Below are 15,867 nucleotides of genomic sequence, written 5' to 3'. Positions count from 1 at the left end.
GTCAAAGGGTCTGTTTCTGTGCTGCACTCTATGTTGCGGGTGAATGGGGAGGTGGGGAGAAAGAATCACTGATCATTATTCAGTTCTATTTGCAGCTCCTCAGTAACACCTTACACTATTCAGACATGGGACGAAAGTTGGGAAGTAAAATTTGTGCTGTAAAAGTGGCAAGAAATGACCGCATCCCAAGAGTGAATAAATAAAAATTACAATATGAACAAAAATATCAGACTAAATTAGAACAGCTCATTTCATGCAGGGCAGCATTTTATAAATTAAAACTAGCTGCATGGTGGATGGGCTGGCATTTCATCAAAAATTTGGCTTTGTCCTGGGCAGTGTATCCAAAAACTGGTGAAAAGCAAAAAGACAAATGCTGGAAATATGAAATAACTGCTAAGCCCATTTTCAGGTTACCTCAATTCTGGTCAGAGACTCGTCAACCTCACTCTTGAAGATAGATCACTACACTTACATACTACACTAAATTTCTCTCCGCCCCCTCCCCACTTTATCAAAAACTACACATGTAATGCGGAAATATTTCCATTAATTTGCCCAAAGCTTGTTTCTATGAATCACCTAGGTACAAGTCAAGGAGCCAAAAATATAAATTTTTAAATTGTTTATCTCAGGGTTCTGATATTAACAGCAGGTTTCTAAGATTGTTGACATTTCGTGCCGAGACCCTTCGTCAGTCCTGATGAAGGGTCTCGGCCCGAAACGTCGACAGTGCTTTTCCGTATAGATGCTGCCTGGCCTGCTGCGTTCCACCAGCATTTTGTGTGTGTTGTTGTTTGAATTTCCAGCATTTGCAGATTTCCTCGTGTTAGGTTTCTAAGATTCTTGACTAATAAACTTCAAACCAAAAGCCAACACTAAATTGTTAAGGCTTACACATCCCTATTGTAGATCGCCCAAAAAATTCAGGTTTAATTATCAGTACAGAAATTAAAAACCAGATCTATTTTTACCATTTTCTCAAGTAATTGAAAGGACTTAATTATAGCCCATATATTATTTCCGCCATCCACCTACAGTACCTCCGCCAAATAAATAGCTAAATGAATGAATATCAGAAGACTGAGCATTCATGTCACTCCTAAAACTTGGAACAAACATTCTAGACCAACTCAGAAGAACATTACACTAAGGACTCAATTGCCCACTTAAAATGCGCCTAATAGACCCTACGGCATTAGGTTTAGGAAGCTAGTCTCAAAATCTTGACCAATACAGTTCAATTTTCTCAACTGAAAAGACAAAAGCAGGTAATTTCATAATTATTGCGGTATTCTTCTTTATCTTTCAAGTCAGTATGACAACATAACAAAGCTCGGGCCTACTGCAGCTCCTCTGCGGATGTTCACATTATAAGCAATAAGTCAAGAATTCAGACGTACTCTTTAGTCCAGGGTTTGGCTGCAAGGATCTCCTGTTGCTGCTTTTTGTCGTATTTGTAAATTTCATCGATACTCTGCACTTCCTGCATGTTGTTCGCCAGTTCCCAGGTTTTCTGGGCTACATTACCACTCGCACCGGCCATCTTCACCCACCGTGGCCACGCCCCTGACGCCCGTCGCTTTGAATATGAACTAGAGAGTCGCGCACCGTAACCATCAGGGCGGCCGTCCACAGCGCCGCCTATCGGTGCAGGGGGAGCAGGAGCATTCACAAACAAGGAACGCTCGCAACCTCAGCCCGAAAGCAACATCTCTCTTTATTTAAACTAACATAACCTGATTGAATGGATCCTCTAGAGTTGCTCAAAGGCACAGATGAGGCAGTATCGCTGAATGGCAGGGCACATAAAACTGTGACCGTTACTTTCTAGAATAAACGACACCATCGAAGTAGAAAATGCACTAGTATATTTATAATTCGGATTTCCTTTAACAATAATATGCTGGTGACACGAGGATCATTCAGATTTGCCAATAAAATACTGTGGTGAACTAGATATACCTGTCTGACTGCTCCTGTGGCTCCTCCCAAGACCCTGCTGACTACCCCTGTGGCTCCTCCCACAGACCCCTGTATAAAGGCGACTGTGGCCTGCTGCTCTCCCTCATTTCCCCAGGATGTAGTGTTCTTCAGTCAATAAAAGCCGATATCTCACTTCCTAAGTCTCGGCGTGAGTTATTGATGGTGCATCAAATACAAAAGGTGAAAAGGCTTAAAAACTACAACAGGTGTATTTCAAAGGTTAAAAAGAGCATATTATTTCTATTAAATTAGAAACTAAACCAAATCACAAAGTGACAAGATTTCCTGTTTGTTATAAGTAAAATGTCACAAATGCCTGAGATATCTCACATTCACCTTTATTCTTGTGACTTCAGTCACATAAAAAGTAAAATTAATGCAATTAATGCACAAGGCGTCATGATTTACCTTTTTCGTAATCAATCAAAAAATCGTACAGCACCAATAAACAACACAGTTCTGCAGTTCAAAAGCATGTTGTATAGCATTTCTACAGTTGCTGGAAATACTAAGTAAAAACTAAAAAGCTGTTAAAGATAGGAAGTATAAGCTGGAGAACCAGAAAGCAAGAGATGTAACTGTTCTCACATATTGAGAGGAAAGGGGTTCATTAAATTTGAGAAAGTAAATCACTGAAGGTATGTTAAAAGCAGGAGATAATAAGTCACAAAGGGAATCATGGTACAAAGCAAAAGGGTATTCAATGGATTCAAGGGATTCAAGGGATGGCTTTATAAGAAGTGTAACTGCTAACAATATCAAAAAGAAATAAATACAGATAATAATAGATAATGCTACCACCCACACTGGACTCCCAACAATTTGCCTACTGACACAACTGATTGACAGACAATGCAATAGTCACAGCTCTACACACCGTCCTTGTACATCTGGAGAAGGATGTTTATGTGAGAATGCGGTTCTTGGACTACAGTTCAGCATTCAACACCATAATTCCCTCCAGGCTCGACAAGAAGCACAGAGACCTCAGCCTTCACCCTGCCTTGTGTAGCTGGATCATGGACTTCCTGTCAGATTGCTGCAGGTGGTAAGAGTGGACTTCCTCACCTCTGCCCCTCTGACATCAACACAGGTGCCCCTCAGGACTGTGTCCTAAGCCCCCTCCTTTATTCTCTGTATACCCATGACTGTCGCCACCCACAGCTCCAATCTGCTAATTAAACTTGCTGACGACACTACACTGATTGGCCTAATCTCAAATAATAATGAGGCAGCCTACAGAGAGGAAGTCATCACCCTGACACAGCGGTGTCAAGAAAACTGTCATGGGGGGGGGGGGGGTCAAAGACAGTGGACCCAAAAGCAAGACACAGACACTGAACTTCCTGGAACAGGACTAGACGTGAGAAGGAAGCAGGGGAAGAGAGGAAGAAAAGACATTGGACATGACACCAGCCCCGGCTGAGACAAGGACTCCGGGCCTGGGCTAGGACTGAGCCAGAGACTGGACGAGGACCCAGAACCTGGGTCTTGACTTGGGCTCAGACTCCAGAATCCAGCAAGGACAAGACATGGCTACAGGATGAGGAGAGGCACAGGGCTGGACATGAGACTCCTGGACAGGACAAAGGAACCCCAACACAGGACAAGGGAATCCCAGCACCGGGCTGGGCAAGGTACATGGACATGACGAGAACCCAGAGCTTTGGTCGAGGGAGAAACAGGAACATGGAACACCAAGCTGGGACCCCTCCTTGGTTACAGGACATAGGGCCGGGACTCATTACTCAGAATGCTGAACATGACGAGACAGTTCCCAACACTAGAAAGCAGCAAATGGCTGGACCTACCTAGCGAAGGCACGAACACAGACAGTTCCAGGCAGAGGTGAGGTGAGGCTAGGCTCCAAGTGGAAGGTGAAGGGAAGGGATATAGACAGGAACAATCCAGCAGCCAGAGGCTGCATCCTCAAGCTATTTATGAAACCAGCCCAAACAAGAATCACCTGCCTCAACAGAAACTGGGGAAACCCAGAAAACCTGGAATAAGGGACATGGACCGGACCGTGAACCGGAATGCGGATTTCACGGACCAGACCATGACAAAAACAACCTCTCCCTCAATGTCGCCAAAACAAAGGAGTTGGTTGTGGTCTACAGGAGGAATGGAGACAGACTAACCCCTATAGGCATCAATGAATCTGGGGTTGAGAGGATGAACAGCTTTAAGTTCCTTGGCATACACATCACCAACAATCTCACGTGGCCTGTACGTACCAGCTGTGAGGTGAAAAAGGCAGAATAGCACTTCATTCACCTCAGATGTTGAAGAAGTTTGGTATGGCTCCCCAGATTCTAAGAACTTCCTATAGGGGCACGATTGAGAGCATCCTGACTAGCTGCATCACTGCCTGGTATGGGAACTGTACTTCCCTCAATCGCAGGACTCTGCAGAGAGTGGTGCAGACAGCCCAGCATATTTGTAGGTGTGAACTTCCACTATTCAGGACATTTACAAAGACAGGTGTGTAAAAAGTTCCCAAAGTATTATTGGAGACCCAAGTCACTGCAACCACAAACTGGTCCAGCTGTTATCATCTGGGGTGGCTAAAGTCAAAGTAGGTCCCTTGGAAGACGAGAAGAAGAAATTGATACTGGGTGATAAGGAAATGGCTAAGGCATTGAACAACTATTTTGTGTCGGTCTTCACGGTGGAGGAGACGTCTGATATGCCAAAGAATGATGTTATGGACGAAATGGGAGGTGAGGACCTTGATAAAATCATTGTCCTAAAGAGATAGTGATGAGCAAACTAGAGGGGTTGAAGGCAGATTAGTCCCCTGGTCCTGATGGGAAGCATCCCAGGGTGCTGAGGGAATTGGTGGAGGTTATAGTAGACATGTTGGTAGTCATTTACTAGAATTCTCTAGACTCTGGGCAGGTCCCAGTGGATTGGAAGAAAGCAAATGTCACACCACTTTTTAAAAAAAGGATGTAGACAAAAGACAGGCAACTATAGGCCAGATAGCTTAACATCTGTATTGGGAAAATGCTTGAAGCTGTCATTAAGGAAGAAATAGCAAAACATTTAGAAAGGAGTGGTTCCATTAGACAGATGCAGCATGGATTCAGAAAGGGCAGGTCCTGTTTGACAAACTTACTGGAGTTCTTTGAGGACATAATGAGTGCAGTGCATAGAGGGGAACAGGTGGATCATCCACTTTGGAAGGAATAATAGAAGAGCAGATTATTATTTAAATGGTGAAAGGTTGCAGCATGCTGTTTTGCAGTACTTAGGAGTGCGTGTTCATGAATCGCTAAAAGTTGGCTTGCAGGTACAACAGGTTATTAAGAAGGTAAATGGAATGTTGCCCTTCATTGCTAGAGGGATTGAATTCAAGAGCAGAGAGGTCATGCTGCAACTATACAGGGTACTGGTGAGGCCGCACCTAGAGTACTGTGTGCAGTTCTGGTCTCCATACTTGTGGAAGGATATACTGGCTTTGGAGGCAGTGCAGAGGAGGTTCACCAGGTTGCTTCCAGAGATGAAGGAGTTAACCTATGAAGAGAGATTGAGTTGCCTGGGTCTATACTCTCTGGAATTCAGAAGAATGAGAGGGGATCTTATAAAAACATACAAAATTTTGAAAGAGATAGATAAGATAGAAGTAGGAAAGTTGTTTCCATTGGTAGGTGAGACTAGAACTAGGGGACATTGCCTCAAGATTCAGGGGAGAAGATTTAGGATGGAGATGAGAAGAAATTGTTTTTCCCACAGTGGTGAATCTGTGGAAATTCTCTGCCCAGGGAAGCAGTTGAGGCTTCTTCACTAAATATATTTAAGATATAGTTAGATAGGTTTTTACATAGTAGGGGAATTAAGGGTTGTGGGAAAAAGGCAGGTAGATGGAGCTGAGTTTATGGACAGATCAGCCACGATCTTATTGAATGGCGGGGCAGGCTCAATGGGCCGGATGGCCGTCTCCTGCTCCTACTTCTTATGTTCTTATGTAATTCCATATTTACAATGTATCTACAATGCTTTCTTTGAAACTTCACACTACCCAATTCTCACTCACACCACAGACATTCAAGTGAATTTTATCAAACACTGTCTTAGCTGTGATTCACGGCTTTTAGGAACCAATTGCTCAGAGCTGAATTTTAAATTATCTCTACAATTTACATTCAGATTTGAAGATTGGTGGCATATTTACTAAACATAAATATGTGCAAAACTCGCTTTGCCTAGTGGCATGATCTCGGGGGTGGCACCCCCGCACCCAGCCAAACTTTAGCACTCTTGTTTGGGTGGATGCTGTGTGTTGTGTCCCCTGTGTAACATCAGTACCCCAAAATAACATTCAGTGCAGTTAAACAATTAAAAGTTTATATTTAAGTATGGGGTTAGTAGAGAAACAACAGAAAAGGAAAACAAATAAAAGGCACCAATAATCTCATAAACATGTTCAGTGCACAAACGTTGGAGCTCACGGATTCCGTTTCGCTGATCCTCCTTCGCTCGTCGTTGTCAACCCCTGGGCTCCTGCCCCAAGCCCAGGCCCAGTGGATCCGGCAACCGTCTCCTCAAGCTTCATCATCTCTCTTCACTCTCTTCGGGCCTTCTCCCCCAAGCCTGCGCAAACTAACAGCTTTCATGCAGACAGAAAGAATAACATCTATCCCAATTGGTTAGCAAATGAATACAAGTCCCATTAGCACTAATTATAACCCAAACATGCTGCTTATGCTAAACTCAAAAATCGCTCTAACAGCCACCACGTCATCTCAGAATCAGAATCAGAATCAGGTTTATTATCACTGGCATGTGTTGTGAAATTTGTTAACTTAGCAGTAGCAGTTCAATGCAATACATAATATAGACAATGACTAACAATAATAAATAAATCAATTACAGTATACATATATTGAATAGGTTAAAAATCATGCAAAAATCAGAAATATATATTAAAAAAGTGAAGTAGTGTTCACGGATTCAAAGTCTATAAAGGAGGAGGAGTATAGGAAACTGATACAGGACTTTGTGATATGGTGCAACTCAAACTACCTGCGTCTCAATATCACCAAGACCAAGGAGTTGGTGGTGGACTTTAGGAGACCTAGGCCTCATATGGAGCCAGTGATCATTAATGGAGAATGTGTGGAGCAGGTTAAGACCTACAAGTATCTGGGAGTACAGTTAGACGAGAAGCTAGACTGGACTGCCAACACAGATGCCTTGTGCAGGAAGGCACAGAGTCGACTGTACTTCCTAAGAAGGTTGGCGTCATTCAATGTCTGTAGTGAGATGCTGAAGATGTTCTATAGGTCAGTTGTGGAGAGCGCCCTCTTCTTTGTGGTGGCGTGTTGGGGAGGAAGCATTAAGAAGAGGGACGCCTCACGTCTTAATAAGCTGGTAAGGAAGGCGGCCTTTGTCGTGGGCAAAGTACTGGAGAGTTTAACATCGGTAGCTGAGCGAAGGGCGCTGAGTAGGCTACGGTCAATTATGGATAACTCTGAACATCCTCTACATAGCACCATCCAGAGGCAGAGAAGCAGTTTCAGTGACAGGTTACTATCGATGCAATGCTCCTCAGACAGGATGAAGAGGTCAATACTCCCCAATGCCATTAGGCTTTACAATTCTACCGCCAGGACTTAAGAACTTTTTAAAAGCTATTATTAATGCTTTTTGAGATAGTGATTTAGATGCATATCATATTTTTTTACTGAGTTAAGTATTGTATGTAATTAGTTTTGCTACAACAAGTGTATGGGACATTGGAAAAAAGTTGAATTTCCCCATGGGGATGAATAAAGTATCTATCTATCTATTTAGGAATTGGATAGCAGAGGGGAAGAAGCTGTTCCTGAATTGCTGAGTGTGTGCCTTCAGGCTTCTGTATCTCCTACTTGATGGTAACAATGAGAAAAGGACATGCCCTGGGTGCTGGAAGTCCTTAATAATGAACGCTGCCTTTCTAAGACACCGCTCCCTACAGATGTCCTGGGTACTTTGTAGGCTAGTACCCAAGATGGAGCAGACTAAATTTACAACCTTCTGCTGCATCTTTCGCTCCTGTGCAGTCGCCCCTCCATAGCAGGCAGTGATGCAGCCTGCCAGAATGCTCTCCACAGTACACCTATTGAAGTTTTTGTGTGTATTTGTTGACATACCAAATCTCTTCAAACTCCTAATGAATTATGGTCGCTGCCCTGCCTTCTTTATAACTGCATTGATATGTTGGGACCAGGTTAGGTCCTTAGAGATCTTGACTCCCAGGAAATTGAAACTGCACACTCTCTCCACCTCTGATCCCTCTGTGAGTCCCTTTATTTTACCCTTCCTGAAGTCCACAATCAGCTCTTTCGTCTTACTGGCTGATGCACCATCAATAACTCACTCTGAGATGTAAGAAGCGAGATATCCGCTTTTATTGACTGGAAGAATGAACAACACTACATCCTGGAGAATGAGGCCGGGCTCAGGCCTCAATCGCCTTTATACAGGGGTCTGTGGGAGGAGCCACAGGAGCAGTCAGCAGGGGTCTGTGGGAGGAGCCACAGGAGCAGTCCAGACAGGTATATGTAGTTCACCACACTGACATTGAGTGCAAGGTTGCTGCTGCAACACCACTCCACTAGTTGGCATATCTCACTCCTGTATGCCCTCTTGTCTCTGAGATTCTACCAACAATGGTTGTATAGTCAGCAAATTTACAGATCGTATTTGAGCTATGCCTAGCCACACAGTCATGGGTATATAGAGAGTAGAGCAGTGGGCTAAGCACACACCCCTGAGTACTAAAGAGAAACTGAGTAGACATGTTATTCCTGATTCCCAGTTTCCCTTTTGATTACTTTCTAGAGTTACAAAATGTAAAGTACAGGAGATGGGTTGTTATGTTGAAGATGTATAAGATGTTAGTGAGGCCTAATTTGCAGTACTGGTCACCTCCCTGCAGAAGAAATAACGATAAGATGTTGCCAGAACTTGAGGACCTGAGGAAAGATTGAATAGGTTATGGCTTTATTCCCTACAAAAACAGGAGAAGAGAGGAGATTTGATCGAGATATACACAATTACAAGGGGTACAGATAGGATAAAAGCAAATAGGCTTTTTTCTCTGAGTCATAGGTTAATGGTGAAAGGTGAAATGTTTAAGGGGAACTTCACCCAGAAGGTGGTGAGAGTGTAAGGTGTAGCACCTGCTTAGCCCTTTGATTCGGGTCTTGTGAAGCTATGGGAGCAGGTATTATGAGCAACTGGTGCTTAACAAAATTCCTGGCCATGCAAGCACAGACGCCAGGCAGACAATCTCGTGAGAGAATTGATAATGGCAGGGGTTATCTGGTTTGTAAAGAGGTTACCCAAAAGAAGGCTGCCAAAACCACTTCTGTAGAAAAATCTGTCAAGCACAATCATGGTCAAGAACAGGATTGCCCACATCATACGACACAGCACATAACCAATGGGTGTTCTATGGCCTTAGAGTGCCATAAATACATTACCTGACTGAATAATGATATTTCTATTTCCATAAATGTTGCTTGACTTGCTTTTTGCTCTTTAGCCAGAGGGTGGTGAATTTGTGGAATTTATCGTCACAAATGGCTGTGGAGGTCAGGTTGCTGAGTATATTTAAAATGGAGGTTCTTGATTAGCAAAGGTTTTAAAGGTTATGTGTTGAAGGTAGGAGCATGGGGTTGAGCGGGATAATAAATCAGCCATGATGGATGGCAGAGCAGACTTAATGGGCTGAATGGCCTAATTCTGCTCCTATGTCGGGGTCCAATGAAGTAGGAAGTGTTGGAAATTGGGCCTGGTGAGTTAGTGCCTCCTAGGAAAAGCATTAACAGAACGCAGAACAACACACACAATGCTGGAGGAACTCAGCGGGTCAGGCAGCATCTATTAAGGTGAGTAACATGAAACGTTTTGGGCTGAGACCTTTGTACTGTATTGATAATAAATTTACTTTTAACTTTGATCAGGACAAAATGCAGAATGTAGTGTTACAATCAGACGCATGACTTTGGAGGGCTACAGAAAAGGTTATAAATAAAGGGGTTTATATAAATATTGAAGGATTGGAAAAGTTGTGATTGGATGAGGTTTTAAATCAACACACAGAACTGCTGAAATAATATCAAAAATATCTTCCAATATTTTCTTAACAGAGGGCACAACCAGAACATATGTGTCAAAAAAGCTACTTCAGAATTACATCTATCACAAACAGGGTTTATATGATGGTAAAAACGTGCTAACTTATCCTTGGACATATGAGCCCTATGAACCACCTTAAATTGTATCAAAGCATGTCTGGCACACATTGATGAAGTATTAACTAGTTTAAGAATTTTCTCCCATTCCTCTGTAGATAAAGGTATTTTCCCACTCATTCTTAATTTTATCAGAAGTACCTAGACGTATTTTCGTAATCAAATCATAAATAATTGCAATTAAACTCTTCTGAAAGGGGGTTAAACACAAAATTTTATCTGTAACTTCGATTGGATGTGATATCAGAAAGGTAGGTAAAGTAGCATTCAGAAAGTTTCTAATCTGTAGGTATCTGAAAAAGTGTGATCTAGGCAAATTATATTTATTAGACAACTGTTCAAACGACATAAAACAATCATCCATAAATAAATCACGAAAACATGTTATTCCTTTTGTTTTCCATAACAAAAAGGCTTGATCAATTCTAGATGGTTGCAATCTTTGGACTACCAGTGATAGACTCAAGTCATTTATCCTCATCAGCTTGTCATTTAATTGCTTTCATGACATTAATAGCCAGAAGATCAATTTTATTTAAATGGAAAGATTCCAATCCACCTACCACATTTCAAAGGTTTTCCCAGACGATTGTGCGTTTAAATTTAGAAAAAATTAGAAGCAGTACTATGGACCCCTCGGTTAGATATGAAGAAACTTGGAAGCCTTTTATTCAATATTTTCATATGATGTAAGTTGACCCTTTCTGAATCCTTTATTCAGTATTTTTTTTTCTTTATGGATAGAGGAGCGGAGTTAAACAACAAAATATAATTTTAACTGATGCATTATGGCAGCCCAATCTCTTTTTTTTTAGGTTAGTTTGTTTTAGTTTGGGTTTTTTTTCTCTTTTCTTATAATTTATCTTTTTCATGGTTAATTACTAAGAGATTGGGAGGTTAGACTTCATTTGTTACTTGGAATATGTGTTTCTACATGTTAACCGTTATTAATGTACTCCTAATCTCTATGTATTAGTATTATTGTTTATTGGAAACAATAAAAAGATTGAAAAAGAAAAAGGAAAAGTTGTGATTTTGTAGGCATATCTGAGGCAACTATATAGAATTATGGTTTATTTGGATGAAGACGGCGATTCGCAAAAGAACCAACTGGAACACAAGTTTTCTTCAGTACCTGCGTGCTTAGGATTTGCAATGCATCCAACACACTTATCACTCCTGGATAGACTCAATTGGAACGGAGCAAATGTCAAGATTAAAAAATACACATAGGAAAAGGCGGCCAGGGGCGGGAGTCCGACAATTTGGATCGTTTTCCAAAATAATAACCTCTGCTGCGTTTTCCGATTAGGAAAATGAAAAAGAAGTTCGAACATTTTTGAGAATGAATTGAAAGTGACCGATATCGAGAGCGACTTTCCAAAATTTTTTGTCATGCCCGTTCTCAACAGCGGTCATCCAGACCTACAGGGGCATAGAACCCAGCAGCGCCAGTTTCCGCGCACGGTCCACTCTTGCCCAAGACGCCGCCGTCGAGGCGAACGCTCGTTGGTTGCGAGCGGCCGTGATGCACGATGGTTCTGGGCAATCGATGGGAGCGAGCGGGCGAGCTGGTGCGTGCGCCTCTCGCGCAGACGGATTTAAATCGCCGGCGGCGAGCGCGAGGCGCGGCGGCGAGTGTAAGCAGCTGATCGTCCGTGTGTCTCCTCCAAAATGAGCCGGACGCGAACCCCCCTCTCTTGCCCGCTCCTCCCCTTCGTTCCGTGGTTCTGGGTGCTGCCCGACAGGCCTGTTGCCGGGCCCGGGGCGGTTTGAAAAGCGAGCATTGTTGTTGGTGTTGCTAAGCTACTCGGCTTCACCGACAGCGCTGCCGTCTCTTCGGGCCATCGTACACTGACTGCCCTGACAGCTGTCGGGAGCTTCGTTGTCAGCATCTACTTTAAACTAAATTCCTAAATTCGCATTTAGTGGTAAGATCCCGGTTGTAGATTTTGGATTCGTTACGATGAAGATGATTGTTTACTAAAATTGCTTGACAACGGGTGCACTATGCTGTGCAGCCGGCTCTGAAAAAGTAATGATCCACTTTTACATCTTGATGTAGTCAAAATATATTTTTTAGATAGTACTTTGATGTAAATGTCGGTGTTGGCTGCTTGGAAGTTGGCAAATGAAAGTGCGATGTCGAACGCGTATTTCATTAAATAAGATAAACACAAAGTACACTGCAGATGTTGTGGTCAAATCAACACGTACAAAAGCTGGATGAACTCAGCAGGTCGGGCAGCATCCGTTGAAACGAGCAGTCAACATTTCGGGCCGAGACCCTTCGTCAGGACTGAAGGAGGAGGGGGCAGGGGCCCTATAAAGAAAGTGGGGGGAGGGGGAAGGTGCAGGTGAAAAACCAATCAGAGGAAAGATCAAGGGGTGAGGGAGGGGATAGGCAGGAGAGGTGAAGAAGGAATGTAAGGGGAAAGCACTACGGTTAGTAGAAGAAGGTAGAATCATGAGAGAGGTGATAGGCAGCTAGAAGAAGAGGCTGAGTGAAAGTGTGATGGGGGAAGGGAGAGGGAGGGAGGGAATTACCGGAAGTTGGAGAATTCGTTGTTCACACCAAGGGACTGGAGACTACCCAGTCTGTATATGAGGTGTTGATCCTCCAACCTGAGTTTGGCCTGATCATGATAGTAGAGGAGGCATATGGACATATCCGAATGGGAATGTGAAGGAAAGGTGAAGTGGGTGGCAACCTGGAGATCCTGTCTGTTGTGGTGGAGGTGCTCAACGAAGCGGTTCCCCAATCTGCGTCGGTTCTCGCCGATGTAGAGGGGGCCACACTGGGAGCACCGGATGCAGTAAATGACCCCAACAGACTCACAAGTGAAGTGTTGCCTCACCTGGAAGGACTGTTTGGGGCCCTGAATGGTGGTAAGAGAGAAGGTGTAGGGACAGGTGTAGCACTTAGGCTTGCAGGGATAAGTACCAGGTGGGAGATCTGTGGGGAGGGACGTGTGGACCAGGCAGTCACGGAGGGAACGATCCCTGTGAAAAGCAGAGGGGTAGAGAGGGAAAGATATGCTTAGTGGTGGGGTCCTGTTGAAGGTGGCAAAAGTTGAGGAGGATAATATACTGGATCCGGAGGCTGGTGGGGTGGTAGATCAGGACGAGGGGAACACGGTCCCTATTGTGACGGGAGGATGGGGTGAGGGCAAAAGTGCGGGAAATGGAGGAGATGCAGGTGAGGGCATCATTGATGACGGCAGAAGGGAAACCACGATTCTTAAGTTCTCTTTCTTTAAGAATCGTGGTTTCCCTTCTGCCGTCATCAATGATGCCCTCACCTGCATCTCCTCCATTTCCCGCACTTTGGCCCTCACCCCTTACAGTCTAACCACTTGCACCAACATTCCTTGACCCCATTGTAACAACTTTCTACGGAAGCACCATTGAGAGTTTCCTGTCTGGCTTTATCATTGTGTGCTGCAGAAACTGTAAGGCATCGGACCCCAAGACCCTACAGAGGATAGTAAAAGCCGCTGAGAGGATCACCAGGGTCTTTCTCCTCCCACCCCCATTTATGACGTTTGTCGGGAGCATTGTATATGAACGGCCCAAAGCATTGTTGAGGATCCCTACCACCCATCCCACAATCTGTTTGACCTACTACTCTCAAGTAGGAGGTACAGCCGCTTCAGGACTAGGATTGACAGATTGTGTAACAGCTTCTTCCTTCAAGTTGTGACAATGAATATCCTGCTACCACTGTGGTCTCATCACTGGGACAATGAGCTGTTTAGATTTACTTTACTATTTAAATGTGCTGCACACTACATGCACTTCAAATAGTATTTTATTAACTTGTTTCTAGTAATAGTTTGTTTTATGTGCTATGTGTGATATGTTTTTGGGTGCACCATAGTCCAGAAGAAGATTGTTTCATTTGCTTGTATGCATGTATGTATAATCAGATGACAGTAAACTTCAACTGAAAATATTTGTTGCTTCTCATGAGTTAATTTCCAAAACTGCATGGTTTCAGCATCCAAATTAGAGCTTAGAATGCATTAATATTGCCTTTGGTCAGTACTTGAAAAGCTAGCATTTTTTTCCAAGCTGTGGTGGCCCTTAAGAAGGTATTAGAGCTATTATAGTTCATGTGGCGAAGGCCTTACCTTGTTTTGGGTAAGGATTTCAGACATTTTAACCCAGTAATTTAGGCAGATTTGTGACTTGAGGAGGAACATTACTATTGTCCTTAAAGGATATACATTTGCTATTTTACATTCATAGCTGATGTGCATTGTAGTGCATCAGCGGTCAAGGGAGTGAATGTCTAGTGTAGAAAGTCAGGTGGTAATCAAACATTTATGGAAAAAAGTACAGTCAACGTTTTGGGCCGAAACCCTTTGGCAGGAGTGGAGAAAAAATGCTGAGGAGTAGATTTGAAAGGTGGCGGGAGGGGAGAGAGAAGCGCCAGGTGATAGGTGAAATTTGGATGGGGAGGGATGAAGCAAAGAGCTAGGAAGTTGATTTTGGTGACAGAGACAGAAGGCCATGGAAGAAAGGAAAAAAGGGGGTTGGGAGTAGCACCAGAGGGAGGAGATGAATGGGTAAGGAGGTTACATGAGAGAGGGACAAGGGGATGGGAAATGGAGAAGGGAGGTGGGGGAAGGCGTTACTGGAAGTTTGAGAAATCGATGTTCATGTAATCGGGTTGGAGGCTACCCAAATGGAATATAAGGTGTTGTTCGTCCAACCTAAGTGTGACCTTTTCCAACAGTGGAGGAGGCCTTGGATGGACATAATGGGAAGTGGATCCCACTTGTTTTGGCAGATAGAGCTGTTATGTACCCCGTAACTGGGTTAACAGACCAGCAGAAATGGAATGATACGTTGGAGTCTGGTGGTACTGTAACTAAAGGTGTTTATTACATAGTAAACTAAGCAATACAGTATCAAAAATGGAAATATACACATAAAACAGGTTAGCAATGATAAATACAGAAGTGCAGGAATAAGAATCAAAACCAAGCTCTAGCAAAGTCTAGGGGTAGATGAATTGTCATAAGAGAATATAGAGTTCAGTCCAGTTCGTGTTGAGGTAGTAGTTGTTGTGTTGCAATGTTGGAGAGAGAGAGCGAGCAAGAGATGAGCAGCTGCAGCAGGCAAACCTGTCGTCTTCTTGTTCCGTTGTACCGCTGGGGTCACCGATTATGACCCTTCCGTACCAGGCTAGACCGTTCTTCAGTGATGGACTCATCATCCAGGCAAGGGCGGACACACACACACACAAGTCCCCACCAGTCTGCCTTCATCCACCGTACTCCAGACTGATTCTCCTGAACCGATCCTCCAGGCCCCCACCTTCCTGTGGGTGCACAACACTCTTTCAGTGTCCACTGGTGCGTCTGAGGGTGTTTCCTGGACCCATCTTTTATCCCCACTGACGGGGTATCAGCCATCCATCAACTTACTATGTCCATGTCCATCAAATGAGGCCACTCCCTGCTGTCTCAGCAAGAATGTTAACGAGCAAAGAAGTGTCCTTGTAGCAAAAGATTGTTTACCTTTCCATCAGTGAAGAAGCCATGATACTAAATCATCCGACTCTCTGTCTCTCTTACCTGTGGCAGATGCCTCTACCTCTGTTCTTCGTCTCTCTCTCCCATTAGCA

General features: G+C 43.6%; 2 protein-coding genes across 6 annotated transcripts in view; one reads left to right on the top strand and one right to left on the bottom strand.

The window, feature by feature from the left end:
* The window catches only part of cops5 (COP9 signalosome subunit 5), a 39,303-nt gene extending 37,724 nt beyond the window's left edge, over positions 1-1,579 (bottom strand). The window contains exon 1 of the mRNA XM_073041105.1: positions 1,404-1,579. Coding sequence (XP_072897206.1) covers positions 1,404-1,546 — 143 coding nt within the window. The 5' untranslated portion in view covers positions 1,547-1,579. The remainder of the gene's footprint in view (positions 1-1,403) is intronic.
* A 10,180-nt stretch (positions 1,580-11,759) lies between these two features.
* cspp1a (centrosome and spindle pole associated protein 1a) overlaps positions 11,760-15,867 on the top strand; it is a 154,596-nt gene continuing 150,488 nt past the window's right edge. For 3 of the 5 annotated variants that reach the window (XM_073040986.1, XM_073040996.1, XM_073040978.1), the window contains exon 1: positions 11,760-11,872. In XM_073040986.1, coding sequence (XP_072897087.1) covers positions 11,761-11,872 — 112 coding nt within the window. In that variant the 5' untranslated portion in view covers position 11,760. Of the gene's footprint in view, positions 12,164-15,867 lie in introns of all 5 variants that reach the window. The other 2 variants (XM_073041003.1, XM_073041010.1) reach the window with 2 other exon arrangements.

Source organism: Hemitrygon akajei, chromosome 1 (assembly GCF_048418815.1).
Source record: "Hemitrygon akajei chromosome 1, sHemAka1.3, whole genome shotgun sequence".
NCBI lineage: Eukaryota > Metazoa > Chordata > Chondrichthyes > Myliobatiformes > Dasyatidae > Hemitrygon > Hemitrygon akajei.
This window is presented reverse-complemented; position numbering and strand designations above follow the sequence as displayed.